Source organism: Macrosteles quadrilineatus, unplaced genomic scaffold, assembly GCF_028750875.1.
Source record: "Macrosteles quadrilineatus isolate MER2022 unplaced genomic scaffold, UCM_ALF_1.0 Scaffold_9__3_contigs__length_116548681, whole genome shotgun sequence".
Taxonomy (NCBI): Eukaryota; Metazoa; Arthropoda; class Insecta; order Hemiptera; family Cicadellidae; genus Macrosteles; species Macrosteles quadrilineatus.
In genome coordinates, this window is record NW_026542602.1 from 29,099,077 (window position 1) to 29,124,929 (window position 25,853).

Sequence of the window (25,853 nt, forward strand, 5' to 3'; positions counted from 1 at the left end):
ACAATATGTAATTTTGTAATTCTGGAATAAAGAGCTTATGACTAACTTATCATATCACTTCCTCACTACAGACGTGGTTCAAGAAAGCGCGTTGACAAGTGTGCACGCATTCGTATTCACTTTTAGTGGGAACGCGACTACTACTATCTAAGCTCAGAATCGAATGCAAAATAGCTAGAATATAGTTAGTTATCGCTATCCTTAAAAATAAAGCAGCAAAAGGAGCTACTTCAGGGACTTATATTTAACGAACTATAATATTCCGCGCCTCAAATAACATGTAATTATATATTCTGTTTTTGCTTTTTTCCTGTTTCTAACTTCTAACTACTGTCACTGTCAGTGTCAAAGTCAGCTTGTTTCTGTTTGTTTTGTAGTGTAGCTTGAGGTTATGTCATATTTAATAAGCAATAAATTTAATTGTATAAAGTAACAACAATAATAATATTACTTTTGTGGGTGGTTTTTGATCCTTTTGTAAGTATATTGCTGTCGTTTTAAAAGGGTACAGTTTCTTAACTGGGCTACGCTAATATTGATTGAAACTATCGATTCGATTTTTTCACCATCAGCAAGTTTGGTTGGTTAGGTTAGGTTATGATAGTTTAATTTTATAATAGATATATTTTATAATATCAATATCGATTATTAATCAATATTTTCAATTTGATAGTAATATATTGATATAGTATATGGGGTGGTGTGAATAAAAACTAGTATTTGCTTAAACTAAGCTGATTTCAAGTATATTCTAAGTTCTAGGTGAATAAAAATAGTCAGAATATACTACCCCTAGTAAATTCTAAGATCACCAAATGACTAGAATATTCTAACCTTTGTAGGTGAATAAACGCTAGTTTTTACTAGCCAAGGTTAGTATATTCTTAAAGATTTTTAAGCTAGGGGTAGGCAGGCTAGCTTTCTAGTGACGGAGGCTAAAGTAGGGTTTTCATTCAGTCATATGGCTATGTTTATGATAGAAAAACGCACTGTGATAGCCGTGAGTTAGATGTAGATATGTAAAGCAGCTTATGCGTTTTACTAGTGAAAACATGGATTTTACAACAAGTGAATTTTTAAAACTGCTGTAGCAGTACTAAACGTTGAAGTTTCGCAAGTGATCTTTGGTTTCATCTGTTTTATATTCGTTTTTCTTTTGTTTTACTCATTTAATATTTTTCTTTAAACCCCTCCAATTCACCAGTGAAGGAAACAGAAGGTCCTTAGAGTGGGTCTCCTTCATTTTCTGCGTGTCTCTTAATGCCCACTGAAATGGAACCGGTAACTTTACTAAACACGTCTTTTCTTCCTGATTCATATCTAGAAATTAATTTTCCTAGTCTTTCGGCTTGATGGCTTTGTTTCCCGTAGCTTTCATATCCGTCTTCTTTTTCAAACAGTTTTTTATCAGTCAGTCAGTTCAGACAGTCAGTCAAACAGTTATTTATGAGTTTTTTTTTACTTGTGCCTCAGTATTAACCTTTCCTACTACATTGCAAAACTTTTTTGTTAATAAGGACAAGGCTTTAGTTTTTGTTTGAATTTTTTATTTATCCAAGACATAACTATTTTTTTAAGATTTTTACCAGCAATGCCCGATCAACGTTAGTACATGGAGGGTAATCTTCACTTGCAGACAGATTAAGCTATAGACTGAGGTATTCCTGTGTAGTGTCATAGATTAAATTAAAAGAATGGTAGTGTGTAGAAACAAAGGGCACCAAGGCGGGTGATATGTTCAGAATTGAAAGTTTGTATTTTGTTTAGTATTTTCTAGGCCTAATTTACTCTAACCTGTTAGAATGTACTAGGATTCGCCAAATGACCCAAGTATATTCTAACTAGTTTTAGCAAATTCTTATTCACCTCGTTTTGAGAATTAGCTAAAACTAGTTAGAATATACTAATAAGAATATACTAGTTTTATTCACTCCACTGATTGATTATTCGATTGTTTATTTATTTATTTGTTTACGGTACAACACCATTTTTACAGGGTTGACTTGCTGATACAGATACAATATTGAAAGATTAAGATTATGAACGAAAAGTGATAAATGAATGAAGGTGAAATGTGAAATACAATTGCTTAGCCTAATTAAATTTTCTTCCCTTCTGCCTTTTCTCATGCTCTTTTACTTTTTTTGTTATTTTGCAGGATTTATTGAAAGGCAGATAGGGACTAACATCACATGCTAATGGAAAAAAAACTGGTTGAATAACTGGTTGTTTAATTCGATATATCGTTTGGTTAGTTAGGTTAGGTTAACCCTACCTAACTAACCAAACGATATAGCCTATCGAATAATCGATATATCGATCGATATTTTCATTCGGTTGTTTGTGCCAGCAGATATGGAAGTGTACCCAAGTAAATTTAAGTGGGACCGACTATTTTGTTGACCCGGGTCAACAAATTCAATATTTTTAGGAAAAAAAACCACTTGGAATGTAGATATTTACATGAAACTTGGAACGAAGGTATATCCACATGTATTCTACTCGTATGTAACATTTGGTAACGATAAAAAAATATTTATCTATTTCATTAACTAAAAACCACCAAAATAGCTCATTTTATTTTGTTTTGCCAGTTACATTTATTTTGGCTAAGTATTAGCAAATTTTACTTTTAGCTTTTACCAAACACAATAACTTAAGTGACATCAAAAGTGTTACCGACCAAATATGATGTGATGTAGAAAGACTTAACGGTACCTAGCTTTAAATAGGTAACTAATTTAAATTAAGTAGGCTAGGCCTAGCCTAACATGCAATTGACTAAATGAAACTCATAAGCAAGCCGGTAACAATAATTTTACTAGGCCTTTAAGATTCTATTATAGCCTAACTTAGGCTCACTTATAAAAATTCACCCAAACAGTGGAAAGGGTGTTCAGCAAGCCAAAAAAATAAACCACGTTAAACTAACTAAGTAACTTTGTTTCAAGCAATTTAACAGTTGAGGAAGGTCTGACATTGGAGCTTTTATAAAGTTGAGATGTGCGTAGAGTTCTAACATAGCAACCATACCAACATTATTTGATGTACCTACGCAAGATTATTGCTGAACAAGTAATCAATTCTTAAATTTTAGTGACCTTCAGATTTGAAAGTGACCGTGCTGTAGCGACTTGGTTACCCGAGTAGGTAATGTATGTAAGTTTAAGTACTTTAGTGAAAAAATTATGTGGAGCGAGCCCGAGCCGGTCTATAGTGTTAAAGCATGGGACTTCGGGGTTACAGATTAAGTTTAAAACGGTTCATTTTAATAAAAACATTGATTTACTGTTATGGTATTTTCAAGGAGAGGATCACCATTCTTTTACCACAGATAATAAAGTAGCCTTTTACCGTGCACTGTTGCGTTAAGATTTGGTTAGTTTTTACATGTTTTTTACATATTTACAATTTTGTAAAGAGGACACAAAAAAATTGTGTCTTTATACATTTATCCTTTTATCCTTTAATACATTACACAACATAGGCCTAATAACTTTAGTTTTTATTAATACAGTAGAACCTCGATAATTTGATACTTTGTGGACTTAAGGGATGTCGAACTATCGAAATGTCGAACTATAGGGAGTAAACTTAAATGGAGTTTAATATAGGCCTACAGGAAAGATAAAACACAAGTCTTATATAGAAATCACCCAAATTTATTAAATAGGTACCAAAAAGCTTAACAATTTCACTGTTCATTATTTAAGTCTCAAGTCAACAATAAACGAAAAATTAATGTTCAAGTCAGCTTACATCACAATAGTAACCATTAAATATCACTTGACAAAATAGCTCCAAGCCCGTGTCAAACTACAAGGAGTGTCGACCTATCGAAGGTTTACCGTACAACCTTCTTTGACATTACTGTATCAGTATCACAAAGTAGGACTTAGCTAAACTCAAATAAATCAACCTAACCTAACCGCTGGGTGCCGCACACCGACCACAGTGAAAAAGCACGGAGGATAGAGTCTTCTTGAAAAGACCCCATAGCTTGAATAGTTAATATTCAATCAATTCATACAATCAATATTTATTGAGTCATATATTATATCCGATATACGATAAACTAATATTTCATACTAGGTATCGTAAGTTCACTGCGAAACTGTACCCGACTTTGGTCTCGGGTCTCAAATTCTACCGATCAGCAAGAATTTTATCTTTAGTGCTGCGACCCTCTAGGTCTAGCCTGATGTAATGTGTTTTTAAAGCAGTTCTGGGCTAAAGCCTTGCAACCTAGAATGTGAAAGAAGATATTAAAAGAGTACGAAAGAAGTACCTATTATTTAAATATATTGGTATTTTAAATAGCTGATAATAACAACATCATGTTTATATTTTTACTTGCAAATTGTATAATTTGAAGATTTTTTCAGTCATTGAAGTACCAGGGATAACAATGTTATCCTCGTTGATAAAAGAACACCAAGCTAAACAAGCAGCCAGAAAAGAAGCTCAAGGTATGTTTTTGAGCTCATGTGACAGATAATAATAGCATTATAGTCTGTTCACAAAATTTAGGCTGTTTGAGAGGAAGTTCCCCCACCACTTTTTTTCTAAACGCTTAATACCAATGGTAATAATACTTTTATCTGAAATGGGGACCATAAAAATGTAGGTATTTTAAGCTAAGTATGAATGGAGATGAGTGAGGATCAATGTATTGCAGCAGATTGACGTTTTGACAAATTTTAGCTGTTGAGCTATGTTTTAATAGTAGGATCAAGATGTAAAGGAGATAAATTTTCCCCCTTAAAACCGCCTAAATTTTGTGAACGGAGAATAGAGATTATGTGTTGACAAGAAGAGGTTAAAATACTTGGTCTTTCCTTTACAATATTTGAATTTTTATACCTATATAATTTTGTAAATTACACCGTGAATTTTTATACCTATATAATTATGTAAGTTACACCGTGTGGTAAAATATTTCATAATCAAATCTCCATGTTGAATATTGAGCACACATAACAGATCTTGCTAAAGCAGGAGCGCCTAATGAAGCAGTCGGTAGAACTTTGATATACGACTCCATCTGATAAATTATGCAGTTATAGCAAACTTATAGCCAGTTATCAAACTTTGAAATTCTTCGAAGCTAAAATTAAATTTGAATCAGAGCTATTGCTATCTCAGCTATGGTATCTTTCAATACATTTTGCATTTCATTCTCAACTAAAGCTGAATAAGTCCCTTACTGAATTCTGTCTTTTGCCTGTTTGTATGTTTGTTTGTCGATAACGCATAGGTAATAAACCTGAACTGAAACATGAACTATAACTGAGAAACATGAACAACTAAGATGATTGATATCACTGGATGATGTTGAGTTGGTCAGGGTGGTAGGCTACCCTTATTTATTTATTAGAGTTTCACGGGAAAGACTGAGCACTGTTGTAAATAAAAATGTCAACTAGTATGGTGTGGTGGTACTGTATTAAGCAACTTACTACTAGTGTAAAAAGAAGCTCTCCATTTAATCTCTGGGCTTTGCCTCAATAGTATATTTCGTACCTAGGGCCGAAAATGAGGTTTTGCCGGCTCGAGATAGTTTTTAAGTTCGAGACGAAGTCGAGAACTTAAATCGATCGAGAGCTGCAAAACCATTTCGGTCCGTGGTACGAACGTTATTTTTCACCGCACTATACCCTATTACCACTATTCACCACCATAATAATGCACACTGATAGTCAACACAACTACAACTTTAAGGTTATGGGAAGAAATAATTTGAGGAATCAGCAAAAATAAAAATAAATAGTTGCTAGGCAACAGTGACAATAACACAATTCTATTGCAATGCTATGGATTTTGATTGTGTATTTAAAATGCATTCATGTTTTAAGTAAGTAAGCGGACAGCTGATTTTGCGGCCCCGGCCAGTAAAAACCTGCTCGGTCCCCAAATTACGATGACAGCTGGCATGGCCAGCAAAACGTAACTTTCAGCCACCAATTAACGTATGTAATACAGCCAAAAACATCATTGTGTGGTGAAAAGATCTTAAAAGTTTCTTTCTAAAATCTATCAGATGTAAAATATATAGTGGACAGAAACAGTCACATGACATTTATTTGCAAGGCAATTGGTTTAGTAAAGAAGGTATTTTATTTAGAGTAAAACCCTTTTAGTACTCTACTAACTTTAATGTTTGATAATTCTTTGTTTGGAATATGACATAGTTGTACAATCAATTGTTTTTAGCAGAAAAAGCTTTTGAATCTTATTTTTAAAGTGCTAATCTCTTCTATGTGTTATTCTGATTACAGAAGCAAAACGTAAAGAAGCAGTTGAAGCTGCTAACAATCTCACTGTGGCTTTAGTCGATCACTTAAACGTCGGGTGAGTCTGGTGTTTTTATTTATTTAGTCTTCTGAACTTTATACTCTCAACATATATTCTATGACTTTACGTCATTTCATATTGAATTTTGTAAATTTCGTAATCAATTTCATTTTAATACAAAGTCAATGCAATTCCTAGTGTTCTTTCAGTATATACATTAGGTGTTCTTTGGCAATCAATACCCTCAATGTTAATTTCCATTTGTTTGATTTACAGTAGACTCCCTCTTATCCGGACCCCTGGTATGTAGTATGATGATACTAAAGCAATAATTGGGATGTTTTAGAGTGGCTCAAGCTTACCTGAATCAGAAACGGCTGGATGCAGAGGCAAAGCTGTTGCATCAAAGTGCGACTAACTTTGCCAAACAGACGCAACAGTGGCTCGCTCTGGTGGAGGGATTCAGCAGCGCTCTCAAGGAGATAGGAGACGTAGAGAACTGGGCCAAGAGTATAGAGGAGGACATGCAAACCATCAACTGTGCATTGGAGTACGCTTATAAAGGTGATTCTTTGTTTCAGGAAGTTTTAATAGCGTTTACAGTCGAACCTTGATAGTTCTGCTCTCGATAATCCGAACCCTCCAGTAATCCGGCTCAATCCCATCCCTTAACAAAATTATTGTTTAAAAGAAATTAGGTAGAACAAGGCTAAGCTAGTCAAGTTCCACCATCTCGCATGTCCATTAGAAAGTTTTTGGTCTATACTTACTTTACACCAAGTTTTGTAGCTTTAAAAAGAAAACATGATTATCAAACAATTAGTAAGATCAGGTATTCAGATAAGAAAAGTTATGTTTGCAGCCTGGAAAACTTGCATTTAAATATACAAAATCTTATCATATTTTATCAGATTTAGATTTATCTTAAATTATTAGAGTTTAAATAATTTCTAAGACTCTATATCTCTGTTTGTTTCAGTTTCCCAAGAAGGATCCTGAAGTTTCCAGTTTTTGTTGGCTTCTGTAATTTGTACATACAATTGATTTGTTTCCTATCGTATGTCTTGTATTATTTTACAAAATATTTATGTATGTACAGTCATTTGTGTTAATAAACAAACAATAAATTGTACAACCTTTGGTTGTTCTAAATTCAGTGAGGTGTGACCCCGAGACCCACAGCCAGAGACGTGTTAATTAGATCTTCTCTGATGAATGAATGCTGCTTGTTTTGGTGTTGTTCTGGGTTGATTTAGAAAATAAGTTCCAAGTGGGACATCTACAAGCAGGCGTCAGGGTTTGAGTGAGCTCCGACAAATGTCAGAATTTGGAGCTTAAATATAAATTTCAATTGGTGTGAGTTTAGTAGCAGCCCCTTTGATTGTTACTCTTGCAGGAGAGTGTGTTCTAGCATCCAATTTCTTTGGATAAAATAAATCAAATAAACAAAATATTGTAAACTATGTTTTTTTCACATAGTGACACACTACGTCAATGCTATAACAACATCTTTAATGCTGCCTACTTTCACTTTCATTGACTACAGGATACCTACTGAAGTACAAATCCCATCTATATGGACCAGCTGTCGCCAATTTATTATTAAAAAAGAACGTAGTTGTCTGAGCCAGTCACAGAATGTGCTAGTGTCTAAAAAAATGTTCAAACACATAAAGAGCATACAGTGAATTTTTACATGTGTACATTTAAGAATTTTAAGGAAACAAACACATTAATATCATTTTAATATGATTTAATTAATAAGACCATGGCCATTGGTTATTTATACATTACTAGCTGTTGCCCCTCTGCTTCGCCCGATTGATTGATTGTGAGAGGGGAGGACTCGTCGTCCAAGCACGTCAACAGAAGCTTATTGTGCATCCCACTTGCCACTAACTGGGTAAGCCTATGCCTGTGTCCTTGACTAGGTGCAGGAGCTTTTGCCCAATGTTAGCGTCTGGTTAATCACCTGGCTGCTTTAGACCAAACAGAGCCCTTCTCCTAACCCCTAGTCCGTCGTAGTCCGGAATAATGTGTTTTGCAGTCTCATCGGACTGGTTGCTAAGTCGACACTCCTGCTTGTCATCGACAATTCCTAGAGTGTGGAGATGCATGCCCGTTTTTGACCCTGTCAGCGCCCTAGGCACAACTAAACAACTATTAGTAGTGCCCCTTTGCAATACATATAACAGGGTGTCCACCGACCGGGAATCAAGCAAGAGTTTTTTGAACCGGGAATTTTGTATTTCTACCTGGAGTTTTCAGTTTACCGTGATCACACATGACAACAGTGACGTTTCCGTGACCGCGGGAGACGATAATATGTCTACACACGGCTGCGAGGGATAATCAAAATTTTCTGCGATCGCAGAAGGCAATGATGATATCTACAGAGCCACAAGGGATGATCAGAATACTGCCACGATCACGGAAGACGATGATAATGTCCACACAACCGCAGGAATCAGCAAGAAATTTGACGCGATCGCAGAAGACGATGATGATCTCCAGACAACTGCGGGACATGATTAACATTTTGTCGCAATCGCGGGAGACGATTACCATGTATTCACGACCACAGAAGATACAATAATGATTTCTACACGGCCGCGCGGGATGATCAGAATTATGATCGCGCAAGACGATGATAATGTCCACATGACCGCGGGAAAAGATCAGAATCGCGGTAGAAGATGATTATTTATTTATTTCTTTTATTACAATGCTGCAAAACAGGATAAACCCAGTTACATTGTAGCATTAATATTCGAACAAAATCTTGACATGCATTATAAATAATAAATATGGTAAAAGTTCATCTTGCTGAAGAAATTATAATTATTAGTGTAATCACTCACAACAATACAATATATGACAAAAACGAATAAATATCAATAAATAACGTACAAATAAATATCTTAAAAAATAACATTGGCAATTATTTAAATATCTATAACAACAATAACGAATTAAATAAATAAAATACAACAACAAAGTCTGAACAGAGTAATTAATTTAATAACAATAATTATTTGGAGCAATTAAATATCTAAAAACGTATTTCCTGAACGTACTGTGACAGTTAAAAAATATGTCTATTTGGTCGTTATTAATTGTGTTGAACAGCCTAACCATTGAGTTGAGCGGCGAACACATTCCAAGGTTCGATCTAGAGAAGTGGGGGGAGAAGAGCAAACGCGAACGTGAATTGTGTCTGGGCATAATCATCGGAATATGTTCATATATTGCCTCGATCATGAAAGACGATAATTATGTCTAAATGAGCCGACCGCGGAAAATAGTAAGAATCTTGCTTCAAACACGGGATACGATTATGATGTCTAAACGGCCTCAAGGGATTATCAGAAGTTTACCGCGATCGCATGCAAATACAACCACCAATTTTTTCATTTTCCAAATTTTTGGCGCCCCCCAAATAAGCAAATTGTGCCTACTGTGCCTATTCGGTAAATCGGCCCTGTGGACATGTTTCCTGAAATGGCCGTGTCCAGTGATAAGAGCAAGTACCTGCTAGTCCTGCAATCTCTCCCCGAGCTTCCGCAGCCAGTGAAAAGTGATGAGGGTGCTAGGTTCTGAGAGCAGTTTTTTACCAAGTGATTGTCCAAGATAATTACGCCAACACTCAAGGTATCAATCAATCAATAATCAATTCCTGGACCATATTTGTTGATTGCATGTTAGCGGAAGCTTTCCTGATACCATTCACCCGACATACTTTTGGGTTTTATTATGAACCGGCTGAAGTTGTGACTTCACTACAGGCTAACTTGACCTTTAACATCATTTTTCCGTATTAACAGTTATTAAGGATTAAATAAATTCTTATAGTAAAGACTAATCACCTGCCTTTCTACTAAACACTTAGAACTACTCTCTCTGGAACAAAATCATTATGTTTTTAACCAAGTTACTACTGTTCTATCTCATTGCAGTAACATTTATTAAGGATTAAATCCAAGCTTACATAGCTAGATGTTACAAAGATAAATAGATATAAAAGTTTGCTTTTACATGAGCAAATATTAAAACATGACATCAGCTGTCATGATTTTATATTTTTTGATAAAAATCTGTTGGGAATCGGGTGAGTAGAAAAATTTTCAACAAAAACTATAACTATTTTACTTTGGGTTGGCAAGCACTAAAAAAAGATTTAGAGTATGAAATTTGCAATGTTCTTATGAAGTTGCGGGTTTTATTCGGTCTAGCTGCTGTACCCCATGCTTTGCAAAAGGGAAAACAAAAAATTAATAGTGCTGCAATCTGTTAGTAATCCTTGTAACCTTGAATTCTATTGAACATCATAGAACCCAACTTGTTGGTTTTTTTTTAACAGTTGTCAATAATATTCTTTGGTTTTTTTAGCGAATTTCCCCTATAGGGAATAAGCTATTATCGTAGGTGTCATGGTAAGACTTAGACCCGGGACCGAATTACTTTTTCATTTTGTGGTCCCCAGAGGCCAAAAACACCCTCCGTTCAAATTCATATATATTATGTGACCGTTAGTGCGATAACTCGAGCGAAAATGATCCGATTTTTATAAAAATTTGGTACACACGTGTACACCTACCTTTATTCTAACGAGTTCGCGAACTAGCATGATCGGACTATGGGAACGGGGGTTTGTTTATGGGGGGTTTTATGGCGTGAAAATTGGTTTTATTATAAAATTTTTCAATTTCTTTCCAGACCATTTTTTAGAGCTTAAAAAATAAATAATTTTGTATATAGAAGCGTTTTTGTATGCCTAACAATTACGGAGGCAGTAAAAAAACTTTAAATTTTAAATTCCCATGTTATTCTTATGGAGAATTAATAAACTGTTGTAGTTTGCTTGTTTATGGACATACTGTGTTAGAATCAAATTTGGCAATTTTGTTTATTTCATAAAGCTATAAAAACTTAAATAAAAAACACACCTCAATACCTTCCCTGTAGCAACAAACCTAGGTACTCATTAAAATTAATATTATTTAAATCTTACTAATATTATAAATGTGAAAGTTTGTGTGTTTGTTTGTTTGTTTGTTTGTTTGAAGTTCAATCACGCATAAACCACTGGACGGATTGGGTTGAAATTTGGCATGATGATAGCTTACATTCCCGATTAACATATAGGCATATTCTTATCTCAAAAATCCTTTCGGGCTCCGCCCCAGTGGCTCTGTAATTCCCCATGTTAACCTTATAAGTATTCATATTTAAAGGGAATTAAAGAATTTAGTTAGCTGTTTCAACTAAAAAAGTTGGTTCTATGATATGGAAAAGCATTAAAAAGTTATAAGATTTACCAACAGGGTGCAGCACTATATTTTTTTTTGCATTTATGAAAACAGCTAATTTGAACTAAGCAGCAACAAAAAACTGTGATTCGCAATGAGAACTGTCAAAGTAGGATTGTTTACAGTTATGTTTATGTTTTTCATTTCATGAATAATTTGTGATATTTTGCGAATTGATAATTTATTTTTCTCTATTGTTTGGTGAAATGGTAGAACATTATGGCTATGGTAGATGTGTAATACTATAGAATACTGTAAATTTAAAAAAGCAAATTTTATCAAACTGTGTCCTCCACCCATTGCAATCGCAAAGCTTAAGTATAACTGCAATAAGCATTTTATACTTATATTCCAACCCCGTACGAAGGACGGGTACTCTGCTAGTAGGAAATAAATCTGACAATTTTTAGGGAATATTTTAGTAGAAATCCAGCCAGGTAAATGGAAATTCGCTTAGTCTGCAGGTTTGCTGCGGGAAGGAGGGTATTTAAATAGTCTATCAAAATCCCTGACATACTTTGAAAGACGGTCCCAGGACTAAGCCCAGAAAGCTATCACGAAATTGGTGTATAAACCTATTTCACGAAACTCTGCATGTATGTACCATGTTTTGGTGTCTGAGTTATCATTGCCAAACATATATACGAACCAAACCAACATCCTCTATACTTTTTTTAAAGTATTATATTGTCTGTGCTTATAGATAACAATGGTGTTCTCGGCTTGTAGCAAAAGTTTTCACAAACACCAACACACATACTATTTATTAGCCTACCTCTCTTAGTATCCATCCACATGAATGACATTGTGAACAAAACAAATAAAGCTATGGTTGAGTGCCTGGATCTAGAGTCCACCCTTATGAAAAAGTTTATATATGGCCATATAAAATTTTTTTATCTGTTTATATTTGGTTTTGGACCAAATATAACCAGATATGATCATATATGGAATCCCCCATATATGGAAATGTTTAAATAAAAAATATATAAATAAATAAAAAAGTTACAATTAAACATATTTTCACATTAAATGGTATATAAACTATGCATTAAAACCATAATAAAATTTTTTTATTCGAAAATTTCAAAACAAAATTTTCAACTACCCGGCTGGGATTCGACCCCGGGGCTTCAGCGTGGGAGTTCGCCCCTTTAACCACTACACCACAACCGCTTCATTTCAGATGACTTAACAAAACGCGTTATGAATAAGAGAAGCTGTATTTGGTCTCGTAAAACAAGATTTTCTTAGACATTTTATGTCATTTGAAGAATTTTATTATTAATATAGCCTAACTACGTGACATAGATATTTGCGGCTGTTTGATAGCAAAGGTACAATTAATTAATTGTTAATATAATATTCTCTTTATTTAGGCCTACTACACTTACAATTTTAAAATTATACGTCAGTTTTAAGATTTTGTTGCGTTATAATAAAATTGTACAATAGATGTATGTACAGGATTTTGTCATCTGGGTTCAAATCTGGATACTTAATGAAGTACTTAATAAAGTAGTAAAGCGATAGCTTTACTACTAATTACTTTAAATGAGAAATGCCTATATTATCTGCCCCCCTACTGTACCACATTTCAACTCAATCACATCAGTAGTTTGTGCTTGCGAGAGCAACAAGAAATTACACAAACTCACAAACTTTAAGATTTATAATATTATATATATATTATAAGATGTGTTTGGGAGTCCAGTTACAAAATCCAGATGTGGCAACAATTCCTTATGATAATTCCAGTTATTGCCAAAAACTCATTTATACATGAGCATAAATGGAAAATTATTATTCCGTATATGAGTAATTTAATTCCATACCTGGGAGTCATATATGGCCATATATAGACCATGATTCCATATATGGAGGATATTTATGGCCATATATGGGCAATAATTTCATATATAGAAAACATGTATGGCCATATATGGACAATCATTTCATATATAGAAAACATGTATGGCCATATATGGCCAATAATTCCATATATAGACTACATATATGACCATATATGGACACCACCATATATGGATACAACCACATCTGGCCATATCTGCTTCCATATATGGCCATAAAAAACCATATATGGCTTTATAAAAACATATATGGAATTTTGATATGGCCATATATGGCCAGAAATTACTTTTTTATAGGGGCACCCTCCCCATCAATAAATCAATCACCAATCCATTCATCATAAATTGTTATCCGCAGTTAGAAAGCTTATTATTACACAGAATATCAATGTAAACTATAAGTTTTTGACATTATATTCTATCAATGAGACAAAGCCCAAAGAATTAACCTAAAATAGCCTGTTTGTGTACAAATTAACATTTGTTTTTAACAATTTCTAAAAAGAAAGCACTCCTCTCCGTGAAACCTTTTAGAGACAGAGAAGACAGACAGTTAGTATCATCCAATTAATTATACCAGCGGGATCACGACTGGATGACTTATTTGCCGAGTGATCCGGTTCGAAGGACTAATGAAGCGATTTGCGCATGCGCAGCTCGTCTCTGTGGCGGTAATTGCATGAATACCCCTCAGATGGCAGCGCCGTCGTGACAACAATGCTGGCCTAATTGGTCCTAACCTAGCCTGTTTAGGCATGTCCTTGATTTTTACTTTCTTCGAATGTTATTGCTGAATGTGTAAACACAGTCCTCTCCAACCAATCATCGACTTTGAAGAGCACAAAACATACTTGTCCTACTATTTAAACATACATGTTTAGCAATTGATTATAGGCTACGCCAGTGCCAGTGGTATTTTAATGGGTAAGTAGCTCAAACGTGTTTATCCCCTCAAATCTTTGTGGAAAGGCTAGGAATCAAACCACAGCCACCTCTAATACATGTATTAGAGGTGGCTGTGTTTGAACCCATCCTTTTTTCGCATGGATGTTCGTGACCAGTACCACTAGGCTAGCAATATACCGGGCTTTTTATGGGAGTTTCATGTGAGATGTTTCCTCTAGGTTGATTTTTTAAAGTGTGCGGCTTAACTTCGTTAATAATATAATTTCTCCTATCCCTAGTTGAACATAGTAAACGATATACTCATGCAAATCAAGAGAACCGCAATTTTGTTTTTGAATGCTGATTTCCCATAAAGTCTGTAAAAACAAAACATCTGTTTAAAAATTGATAGAACGATTTAAGATTAAAATTAAGTACTGGTAGGTCATAGTAGTTTTAGTTCTAAACAAACTAGTACCGGTACAACCCCACCTTAGATATAAGGATCCTTGTACTTGTAGCAACTATATAGTACAGGTAAAATAATACAAAAACACTCTATATAAACAACAAAATTTGTACATTCATGAAATTTCACCTGTGAGTTACTAATAATATGAGAAATGAAGATCCGATGAGTCCCCAAAATTTTGGGCGTCCTAAGGCCCTTTTTGGGGCCCTTTTTGTTCCGAAGGGCCCTTGTTCCTGAATAATTTTGTTTTTACGTATAAGGTCGAGTGAGGTGTGGTTTTCGATGGTTTTAGTTATTTTAAATTGATTGGGACTAGTTTTAAGTGTATTAAACCACTCCATACAGGGTGTTTCGAAATATTATTACTTTTTACGATATTTAAACATTTATTCATAAAGTGATAAAATTAGTTAAAAAAACCTCCATGCTCTATATAAAAGGGGATTATTGAAAATAACTGTAATTCTTTACTATATAAGAGGGTAGGATCACAAGGAGTAAGAGAAAATATTAAATACCCCCGTCACAGCAAACCTTAGACTTAGCGAATTTTCATTTTGCCCGATTTTCAATTAAATCAAAAATTGTATCGAGAATGAATACTTAGGTTTGCTGCTACAAGGAGGCTAATAAAGTGTGTTAATAGTAAAATATTAATAGCCTAGTATAAAACAAATAAATTTGACATTTTTATTAAGACATATCTATAAACAAACAAACAAAATCATTTTACACTATTCTCCTTAAGAATAAGATGGAATTTTAAATTTACAATTTTTGAGCTTTATTCGTAACTAATACACTTACAAAACACGTTGATACACTAAATTATTTGTTTTCTTTAAGCTCTTTAAATGCTCTAGAGAAAAATTGGGAAACTTTGTATTTTGAGGGTCAAAGACTACAAATTTATACCACATAAAACCCTGTTCCAAGGACCGATTATGCCGGTTTCGTTAAAATTGAACCAAAAGTACTCGAGTTGTCATGTTTACGGACACGTATATAACATGGATATATTATATATATGTATATAAACACATATATAATATTTTGAGTGGATGGTGCTTTTAGATTTCTGGGGGCATCGAAATAAAAACGTAAATCGGTTTCGGGTCTATGTTTTACCATAAGAACTTCGGTACAGTAAGAGCTTATATGGCATGTTCGCTAAAAGGGGATGGATTAAGTTTTACACTATAACATAATAACATAGGTTACTAAGCAAACATTTCAACTTTTAAGGTGGTGTGAATAATCTTTCAACGTGTTTTTATGCAAATCTATTAAGACCAATTTCAAATTGATATAAACCTTTCTTAGGTAGCTATTTAAGATATTTTTTTACATTTATTAAAAATTAAAACAATTGTATTTGTTTAAAACCTTACATTACATGTTAAAATGAAGTACTTAAACTAAAGCTATTTTTCTACAATTTCCGTAGTAGCCTATCTCTCTTTACAATTCCATCATCACAATAATTATTCTCAGACGACTCATTAACAATTTTATTATTCTTAGCAACTTGTCCATATTTACTGATTTAGTCCGAGTTGGTTGACACGTACGATGCTAATCAAGAAGTTATTCCGAGTTGGTGTTCAAGCAGGATTCCCCTTTACAAACCTGAAACCTTGCATATTGCAGAACAGGCAACACCAATCTTAAAGCACGAACAATGTGGTCATACATACTGACGTTTGCAACTTGTATCTTAAGTTCCTCAAACTTATTTTCAATCAATACAAGTACGGTTATCTTTCGGGGTTATGACGACCAGGACAGCACTAAGACATCAGAGCAGCATTGCCGGTACAAGCATTTTTGTCCTGAACAATGGGTACGAGGTTTATGGGGTAAAAATTGGGTTTTCTTATTTACTTTATCCTCAAAACACAAAGTTTCCCAATTTTTCTCTAGAACATTTTAAATAGCTTAATACCCCCGCCGCAGCAAACCTGCAGACTAAGCGAATTTCCATTTGCCTGATTTGATTTTCAATTAAATCTATTCAAATAACATTAGGTATAACGAGCACCTAGGTTTGCTGCCCACAGTGTAATAAAGTGTGTTTAAAATAAAAACACATATTTTATAGTAAAATATTAATAGCTTAGTATAAAATAAATAGATTGGGCAAGTTTGATCCAAATATATGCATAAACAAGCAAACTACGACAGTTTACTTATTCTCCATAAGAATAACATGGGAATTTTTAATTTACAAATTTCTCCGTAACCAATAACCATACAAAACCCCCGCCGCAGCAAACCTGCAGACTAAGTGAATTTCCATTTGACTGATTGGATTCACACTGAAATGTCTACTTAAAAATATAACATTTATTCCCTATTTAAATAGAATTAGTTTAACAAGTACTTAGGTTTGCTGCATCAGGGAGGGTAAAACTTTTTTTTTTTGTAAAATGTTAATAGTTAGTAAGAAATAAAAACATTTTCCAAATTTGATCAAAATATGTTCATAAACAAGCAAACTACAACAGTTTACTTATTCTCCATAAGAATAACATGGGAATTTTAAATTTAACATTTTTTTGAATTTTCTCCGTAACCATTAGGCGCATAATAACGCTTCAATATACTAAATTATTTGTTTTTTTAAGCTCTACAAAATGGTTTGGAAAGAAATTGCTAAATTTTATGTTTTTTGGGTCAAAAATGGGAAAAACCTATTTTTACCCCATAAAATCCCCCGTAAACCCCCGTTCCCATGGTCCGATCATGCTGGATCGCGAACTCGTTCGAATAAACGTAGGTTTACACGTTTGTAGCAAATTTCATCAAAATCGGATCATTTTTGCTCGAGTTATCGTGCTGACGGACACATATATATATATATATATATATATATATATATATAAATATATATATATAAATATATATATATAAATATATATATATATATATATATATATATATATATATGAATTTGAACGGGTGGTGTTTTTGGCCTCTAGGGACCTCAAAACGAAAAAAAAAATCGGTCCCGCATCCAGGTCTTGCCATGAGTACTACGGTAATAGCTTATTCCCTATATGGGAAATTCGCTAAAAACAAATAATTTAGTACATTAACGTGTTTTTGTATGGTTATTAGTTACGGATAAAAATACTAAAATTGTAAATTTAAAATTCCCATGTTATTCTTATGTAGAATAGTGTAAAATGATTTTGTTTGTTTGTAATAGATATATTTTGATCAAACTTGTCAAATTTATTCGTTTTATACAAGGCTATTAATATTTTACTAAAAACACACTTTATTAGCCTCCTTGTAACAGCAAACCAAGGTAATCGTTAAACGCAATGGTACTTTAGATTTAATTGAAAAGCAATTAAGTAAAACGTAAATTCGCTTAGTCTAAGGTTTGCTGTGACGGGGGTATTTAATATTTTCTCTTACTCCTTGTGATCCTACCCTCTTATATAGTAAAGAATTACAGTTATTTTCAATAATCCCCTTTTATATAGAGCATGGAGGTAACTAATTTTATCACTTTATGAATAAATGTTTAAATATCGTAAAAAGTAATAATATTTCGAAACACCCTGTATGGAGTGGTTTAATACACTTAAAACTAGTCCCAATCAATTTAAAATAACTAAAACCATCGAAAACCACACCTCACTCGACCTTATACGTAAAAACAAAATTATTCAGGAACAAGGGCCCTTCGGAACAAAAAGGTCCCCAAAAAGGGCCTTAGGACGCCCAAAATTTTGGGGACTCATCGGATCTTCATTTCTCATATTATTAGTAACTCACAGGTGAAATTTCATGAATGTACAAATTTTGTTGTTTATAAAACCCTATTTTACCTGTACTATATAGCGTGCGGTTATAATTCTATCAGCATAGTCACACAGTAAGAGCGGTTCATCTGATATTCCATCCTTGTGCAGTACCACATTCCTCCTAACAGCTCTCGGTTCGTAGTTCCTTTCTGCCACCAGGTAAGGAACCAGTTCTGTCTGGAGATATTCGCCAAACCGGTTCCGGTTCACAGCCTTGTCATCATTACAGATCAGTTGATCAGATTCAATTACGAATGATCGTTTAAACCAAGTGCAAACTTAGTCTCTTTATTTACTCGTCTGAAAGTAAATCGTGCAACTTTCTACGGTCGGTAATTTACAGTTAGTTGTGATTATAGGTCGAGTTTGTTATGAGGTTACTTGTTGAACCTGCTAACTTGATTAATCGAGAAAATAAGAGACATCGAGAATTTATCGTTTGAACCGTTTCATATCTTAGGTTACAAAGATTTTATTTATAACTGAAACGTTATCCGAGAAAAATATTATTTCTTGATAATATTATATATTTATAATTATTTTGTAGTTAAAGTACGGTGCTAAGAAGTGTTGCATAGTTTCCACATTACAATAATGGAAACGCCAAATCGTAAATGTTTGAGGTTATCATGGATTAAATACTCTCATGGACCCACAATCCTTCACCGAATATTATTCTGTTCTCCACCTGAGTTTGCAATATGAATTTTGTCGACAACGTTGGATGATACATTAAACGTAATTTCTTGTTGAAGTCGCATCCTCATAGACTAGACTAGATTAAAACAATCTATGCTAGGCTTCTGTCCGGCATTATGTCAAGTACGTTTGAGTGTTAACGATTTTTGCACCGTTGTTTTAAAACTCCCTATTTTAAAACTATTTTATCGAAATAAACTATATCTTTATACTGTAAACGTTTGCTTATCCTCTTGATCTGGTTTTGTTCGTACTAGTACCCAAACAATGCTGATTTAAGACCGGCACCTTTTGCTGTCATCACAAACTTCCGTGTTTGTCTTATACCGTACTTCAATACCTTCAGCCTGAACTGAACTAAAGAGTAGAGTTTACATAGTAAAATACACCATAATAATAGAAAAAGGTAGTTAACCTCACAGCACTTACGTAACCTGACATCAAATAATATGAAAAAAAAATAATATACGCTTGATATTCCACCAAAGGACGAGAAGTGTACTTACAGCATAGTCAATAATGAGTTTACGGGTCACGAGCAACACAAATGTATTACTTATTTATGACCGTTCCCCATCCAATATGACCTATAGTTAAGAAACTATCTAGACCAGACAGCGAGCGCTCGGTACATGCACCAGACAATAAATAAGGGGAAGAAAGTGCAGCTGCCGGGGGATATGTTCATGTCATACGACTGTTACAAAGCCCGATATGGCATCGGAATCATACGTATCACTTTCCTTAATTGCGTTCCTTGGGCACTTTCGCACGGTAGTAGTACGTGATGATGGTCGACGGCAGATGAGAGAAACGTCCTATATTGCAGTTCTGTTGAGAACGGACGACCCTTTTAGGCTACGGAGGACATTGAAGTTGGTAGATGTTACATATTTCAGTTTTAAAATTGAGCAGGCATTATTTTGTCGAGTAACATGCTTACTGTTTATAGAAATAACTCTGGTAAGTTTGGCTTCAATATGTTCAGCCATTATTGGGCGATTCAATTGCATAGTTTGCATAATGTCCGATCTCAAAGAGCTTCGCTCGCTCCGCTCAAAAGTCCAACGATCAAAGATAGCTGGCATAGTTTGAACCATCAAAAAGATTATGGCCTTCTCAGTACCGAGCTGGAGGTTTCCAAGACGAATACGGTAATAGCCTCCTTTGGTACTACTCAGCCACCTAGGAATCAAAATCTAAATTTAATTTAATAAATTTTAGTTTTATCCTTCATACTACATGTCTCCACACTGAAACATATTTTAAAAAGTGGAACAAGGTACAGTTGAAATACAATTGATTTCGTCAAATCAAGTTTAATAACACCATTCATTCTTTAAATTCTTAGTAAATTCTTTAATCATATTGTAACAGAATCTGGTGATTTGGTACCTACTAGCACGGACAGTCGGTGTGGATCCCTTGTGGAAGCTGAACACCTGCCCTCTGGAACGCATCCCAAGCTTGTGAGATCGCCTGCTTGACCTCTCTGCTTGGGTTGTTCATCGCAGTCTTGTAGTTCTTCACCAGTATGTAGGTATCGGTCTTGTCCCCGGCGCAGGTCCAGATGGCTTTGACACCAGCAGCCGTGTTCAGGTACACCACGTGATTTCTGACGACCAACTCTCCATCTTTTCTCATATGTTTCTGCACATAGACTCCCGGTCTTTCTTGGTCGAACGTAAATGTTGTATCTTGATCAAACTTGGAGTCACTGTAGCGTTCCTTCGCTGTTCCTTTGGACTCGTAAATGTTGACGACCTCTTGCAAACATTTAAGCTCACTGTTGACTCCCGTATCCTTCGAGCTCGTTTGATGCACGGTCCAGACACCACCGTACCATTTATATTTGTCCTCCGGAGGAAGTGGATATGTGGCCCGTACTTTCTCGATGTTCTGGATAGTCTTGGGATGACAATTAGATTGAATGCCCTGTATGCAGATTGAAATCACAAATATAGCTTTTAAAATCATAATAGTGACGGTAAACGTCGGACCCGGCGCGTTGAGACAAAGGAAGCCTTCAGGACAATAATGCAATTGTAAACGCTTAATATTCTGGAGGGAATGCACCATCTATCCATACTTGGACTGTGACAACTGGCATGTTTACTAAATAGTGACAGGCAACAAGTAACAGTTCCAACTGTTTAATCGAATAAAGCTGCAAGGCGTTGAAACTGTCAAAGAGTAATTTGGAGTGAAGTTGAACTGCATTATAATACCATATTTCTTTTAAATATACCATGAGAGAAATTTTATAAATATTTAGATTTGAGTTGTAACTCGTCGCGCCGAAGTTTACCAAAGGCTAAAGAGTGTTGACTTTGGACTTATGTTTGGGTTCCTGTGTGAGGGGCGCCTCGTCCTCGGTGCTAAAATGTATTGACAATAACACAGCGGCCTGTCATTAAATATTTACTAAAACAAAAAAATACCCAACTATTTTAATTAATTATCATCTATGCTAAGAGTTAACGCAAAACATCTTTCCACTTGGGCCAAAAACAGGAATCAATTCACTGGGATACCAGGACAAGACTAGACAACTTAAAAAAACGCTTTAGAACATAATTTGATAGGAATTAGATTTAAAACATGTACAATAAAGGTCTGCTAATTTATTTATACTTTCTTTTCTATGATTTGGATATACTAATAAAAATAACGCTAACAATTAAAAATGACATTCCTTCTATTGATGCTCATATATTATTTCTAGAAGTTTTTAAAAGTCAATTTTATATAAAAACAATCAATAATTCTAGTTTTAAGGAAAATAATCCGTTAGCCATCTCCAACCTAAAGGAGTAGGTCTCCCAATTGATGTTGAGTTACATGATCCTTGGGAAGGGATCTTTCGAATATAATGTTCATCCTTATTGATATGAAGACAAATTTACCAAGAGCAACGAGGACCAATTTGCAAGCGGACACAGGGAATTCATATTTATTATGTAAATAAGAAACGTTTTTCGTGGGAAGAGGTGGGGAATTTTTTACGGAAGTAGTGTAGGAAACGCCAAAGTCCTTCCCCACTCATTTATCTCCTATGGCATGTTTGGCACATAACATGGAACAAGGCCACAGAATTATGCTACAATGGCTTTTCACGATGGGTCATCCGGTGAGGCGGATCAAGATCGGCTCTTTTTGCTCGCAGTATGAACTGAACGAAATGATGGTCCCAGTTCCAGGTGTCTCCTCCCAGGAGCATAGCTCTGACGATGCTCTGCCTCGTGATGGACGGAGGGCTCAGATAGGGCTGACTCGATTGGTGTGTGAATGGGTTTGTCAAGGCAACACTTAAATAAACGTTTGTTCACGGTTAACGGCCAAGACATGATGAATTAAGCAGGTGGGGATAGGATTTTCTATTTCTGCCAACTCAGCTGTTTTGGAAATGTTTACCAACAGCAAATCTTTTGAAAGAGACAGGATTTGGAAATTTGTTAAAATATTGATTACTAGGTGAAACCCGTCGAAATCGACGGTTACTTTCAAGGCTTGCGCTAACTTATCTAACTGCGACAAATTGAGTGAAATTATACATATTTTAGGCATTTAGCGTTGTTTAAAGAGTAATAGGTGTAAAAACAATAATGATATTAATTGCGTTAGTTGCCAAATATGGTTGATCATTCAATGAATAAAATATTTCCCATACTGTACATCATCGGAGTTATTATTAGTATGTTAACTGGTACATCTTCTTTTAGAAGAACCTTTAGATAGTATTAAAATCATATTGGTGGATCTTTTGTAGTTAAAACTTCCGCGATTTCATCTGTCTAATAAAGATTAATCTATGATTTTATTTGAGAAAAATATCTGTTTATTGAAAAGACACGTTCTAACTTAAAAGGGAGGTCCATCCGTTACAGTGCAAGTTTGATTTTTCCTTCATCACGTCGCGTCAGTTCATATCGTACTTCTGTGCCAATAAATAACCCTCTAGCATAGTTTTGGGAAATTGGTTGTGGGGATGTTGAAGCTAATAAGACACTTCTGCACTTGTATTATTTTGCATTATTACACAACCGAAGATTTTTCCAATGATTTAAAACATGTATGGCAATAATCTCATAGTATGATAAAATATAGCCAAAAGTGGTGAAAAAGGCAGACACCAACCCGTACAATGGATATAAGATAGTTCAATAAGAAATAATTGTTAAATAACAGTTACTGTGATAAAAGGATTTTCCACTGATTTCGTAATGGAACGTTATATTGCAAAATATGACATGATACAGAAGAAAATCAATTTTAAAATCAGAAAATAACATTGCAAATACTTCTTTTGGACAATTCAGTAACTCCCAATAAATGTGTGTTGTTTAAAATACAATTTTAAATTAACAGCTGTTTCATTAAAAAGTATTATCCATATGGACAAAATGTAAACAAATCTGTGGAGGGATTTTTAAGGGCTTCTGGGGCAGAGCCCTAACGGGATTCACTTAGTTTTTCTTTTGGTACCGTAACTCATCTAGGGACCAACACCTTTCTTTGGACACCTCTACCAAGTTTCTACGCCCAGTCGTTCTCTCAAATTAATGGAGACAAAGTTTCAAATTAAATATTTAGATTCCCCCATGTTAATCTTATGGGAGAAAATCCAACTTTGGTGGAAGATCCTGCCCAAACTAATAAAGATTTCAAAAAACGAAAAAGACTTTGCAAAACTACAGATCAGGGCCATTCATTTGACACTTTAATCATCAAAATCGGTCCAAAAATGAGGGAGGAGTTCTGTTTACAAAAATCGGCTTAGCGTATTATTGAGCGGAGCGAGCGAAGCGAGCGTAGCTCTTTGGGATCAACTTCAATGCAACAAATAAAGCAACATCACTCAATAACGGCAGTACACATTTCTGCTAAACTTAACAAGATTACTTAGACTAATAGTGAGATGGTTAATAAACAAACAAATTTCAATTAGATAATGCTAATGCAATTTAAAACGAACTTAAAATTTAAAAATTTTAACATTAGGCTTATGGGATTAAAGTAGCCATATGACAGTTTTTTGTTTACAAGAAAAATGTAAACAAGGTTGCCAGCTGATTAGAAACAGCCAATGTTAGAAATCAGGATTTAATAAGCGATATATCGAACCGCATCGAAATCGATATTTAATCCGATGATACATCACAGGTTATATTATGTTGAATTACATCGACGTTGCAGTAAGTTAATTACACTTACTAATAAAACGCAGATTGAACACTGATCTAATTTAGGCATGCGGGGAAGGTAGGTTGGGGTTTATGAGTATTCGTGACTACATTAAGTGTTTTGAAGTAAGGTTAGATCAGGGAGGTAAAGTGTAGGTTATAGGTAGGTGATCGAGTTGTTTATTTGTGTTGCACCATATAATTTTTATCTTTTGGAATAGTTGGTTAAACGGGGAAACGATTTCAAAAATGTTTGCATATGGTCTTAACAAACCATCTACTGTAATCAATAATTCTAGCAAATTACTACATAAAAACCAAATGAAAAGAACATTTGGATTTGGACCTTTGACCAAAGCAAAACTAACATATAATTTATGAAATGTGAAAAGTTGTATATCATTAAATACTATTCTGTAATATTAATAATTGTTCGGCAAATCCTCATTTTAATGGCTCGGCTGAAAATGGAATCTGCGTTTTGTGAAACAGTAATTTGGTAACAATTCAGTAATTTAAAATGTTGACAACAGTAGCCTATCCTATATAAATACTGTTATTTGATTGCCAAGCCACGGACTATACATACGTCCAGTTACAACCGTAATAAGTAAATAATTAATTACCTGTAGGCCTACTTATAGAAGTACACTTTTAACCATGGTATGGATAATCGTCTAGGCCTGTCCAGAAGTAGGCTACTAATTTCTAATTATATTATCTACATTTTATTTTTAAGGCATGACTTCCCTTCTTGAAATACATGATTGATAATTCAGTTCATTTTAGTCTTTACATTTATTCTAGATGTTTTACATTTGAGTCTTACAATAAAATAGCCCTACATTTTTCGTAGGCCTATGTTTGATCTTTGACTATCAATACAACTAGACATTCCATCCCCATGTTAAATTTGTAACCAGCTTCTTCATCAAAATCTTTTGTATCCAATAGCCAATGGTATTATTAAGGACAGTATTAAAATGCCGTCTCTAAATCGTCCTAAATAATGGTAGAAACCTAAATTCCAGTTACATTACAATCACATCCTCCATCAAGAATACTTGGTATTAACAATCATAAATTATTTCTAGCAAAGAAAGCTGAGTTTAACCGATTGCAGGGGTTGAAATGAAGACCAATGTTTATGTTGCACAGTTGAATTTAAATATAAAATTTCCCCTCCAGTTGTAATACTTTAATACTCGTTTTTTTAATAGTTACTGTTTTTTTATACTTTAATATAGCCTACTTTAACCGATTGTAAGGGTGAAAGATGAAGTCCAATGTTTTTGTTGTAGGCTACAGTTGAATTTGAATGT

General features: G+C 34.4%; 1 protein-coding gene across 2 annotated transcripts; it reads left to right on the forward strand.

Annotated features, from left to right (window-relative positions):
- Window positions 1-364: 364 nt before the first annotated feature.
- On the forward strand, window positions 365-7,428 carry LOC129004093 (biogenesis of lysosome-related organelles complex 1 subunit 1-like). 2 transcript variants are annotated; one of them, XM_054432485.1, is made up of 5 exons: window positions 365-477; window positions 4,386-4,469; window positions 6,279-6,351; window positions 6,641-6,858; window positions 7,274-7,428. In XM_054432485.1, exons 2-5 carry the CDS (start codon window positions 4,409-4,411, stop codon window positions 7,291-7,293), a joined length of 372 nt encoding a protein of 123 aa, XP_054288460.1. In that variant the 5' UTR covers window positions 365-477; window positions 4,386-4,408; the 3' UTR covers window positions 7,294-7,428. The 2 variants fall into 2 exon arrangements, with proteins under 2 accessions (XP_054288460.1, XP_054288461.1); XM_054432486.1 differs by lacking the exon at window positions 365-477 and adding an exon at window positions 2,388-2,481.
- Window positions 7,429-25,853: the final 18,425 nt, after the last annotated feature.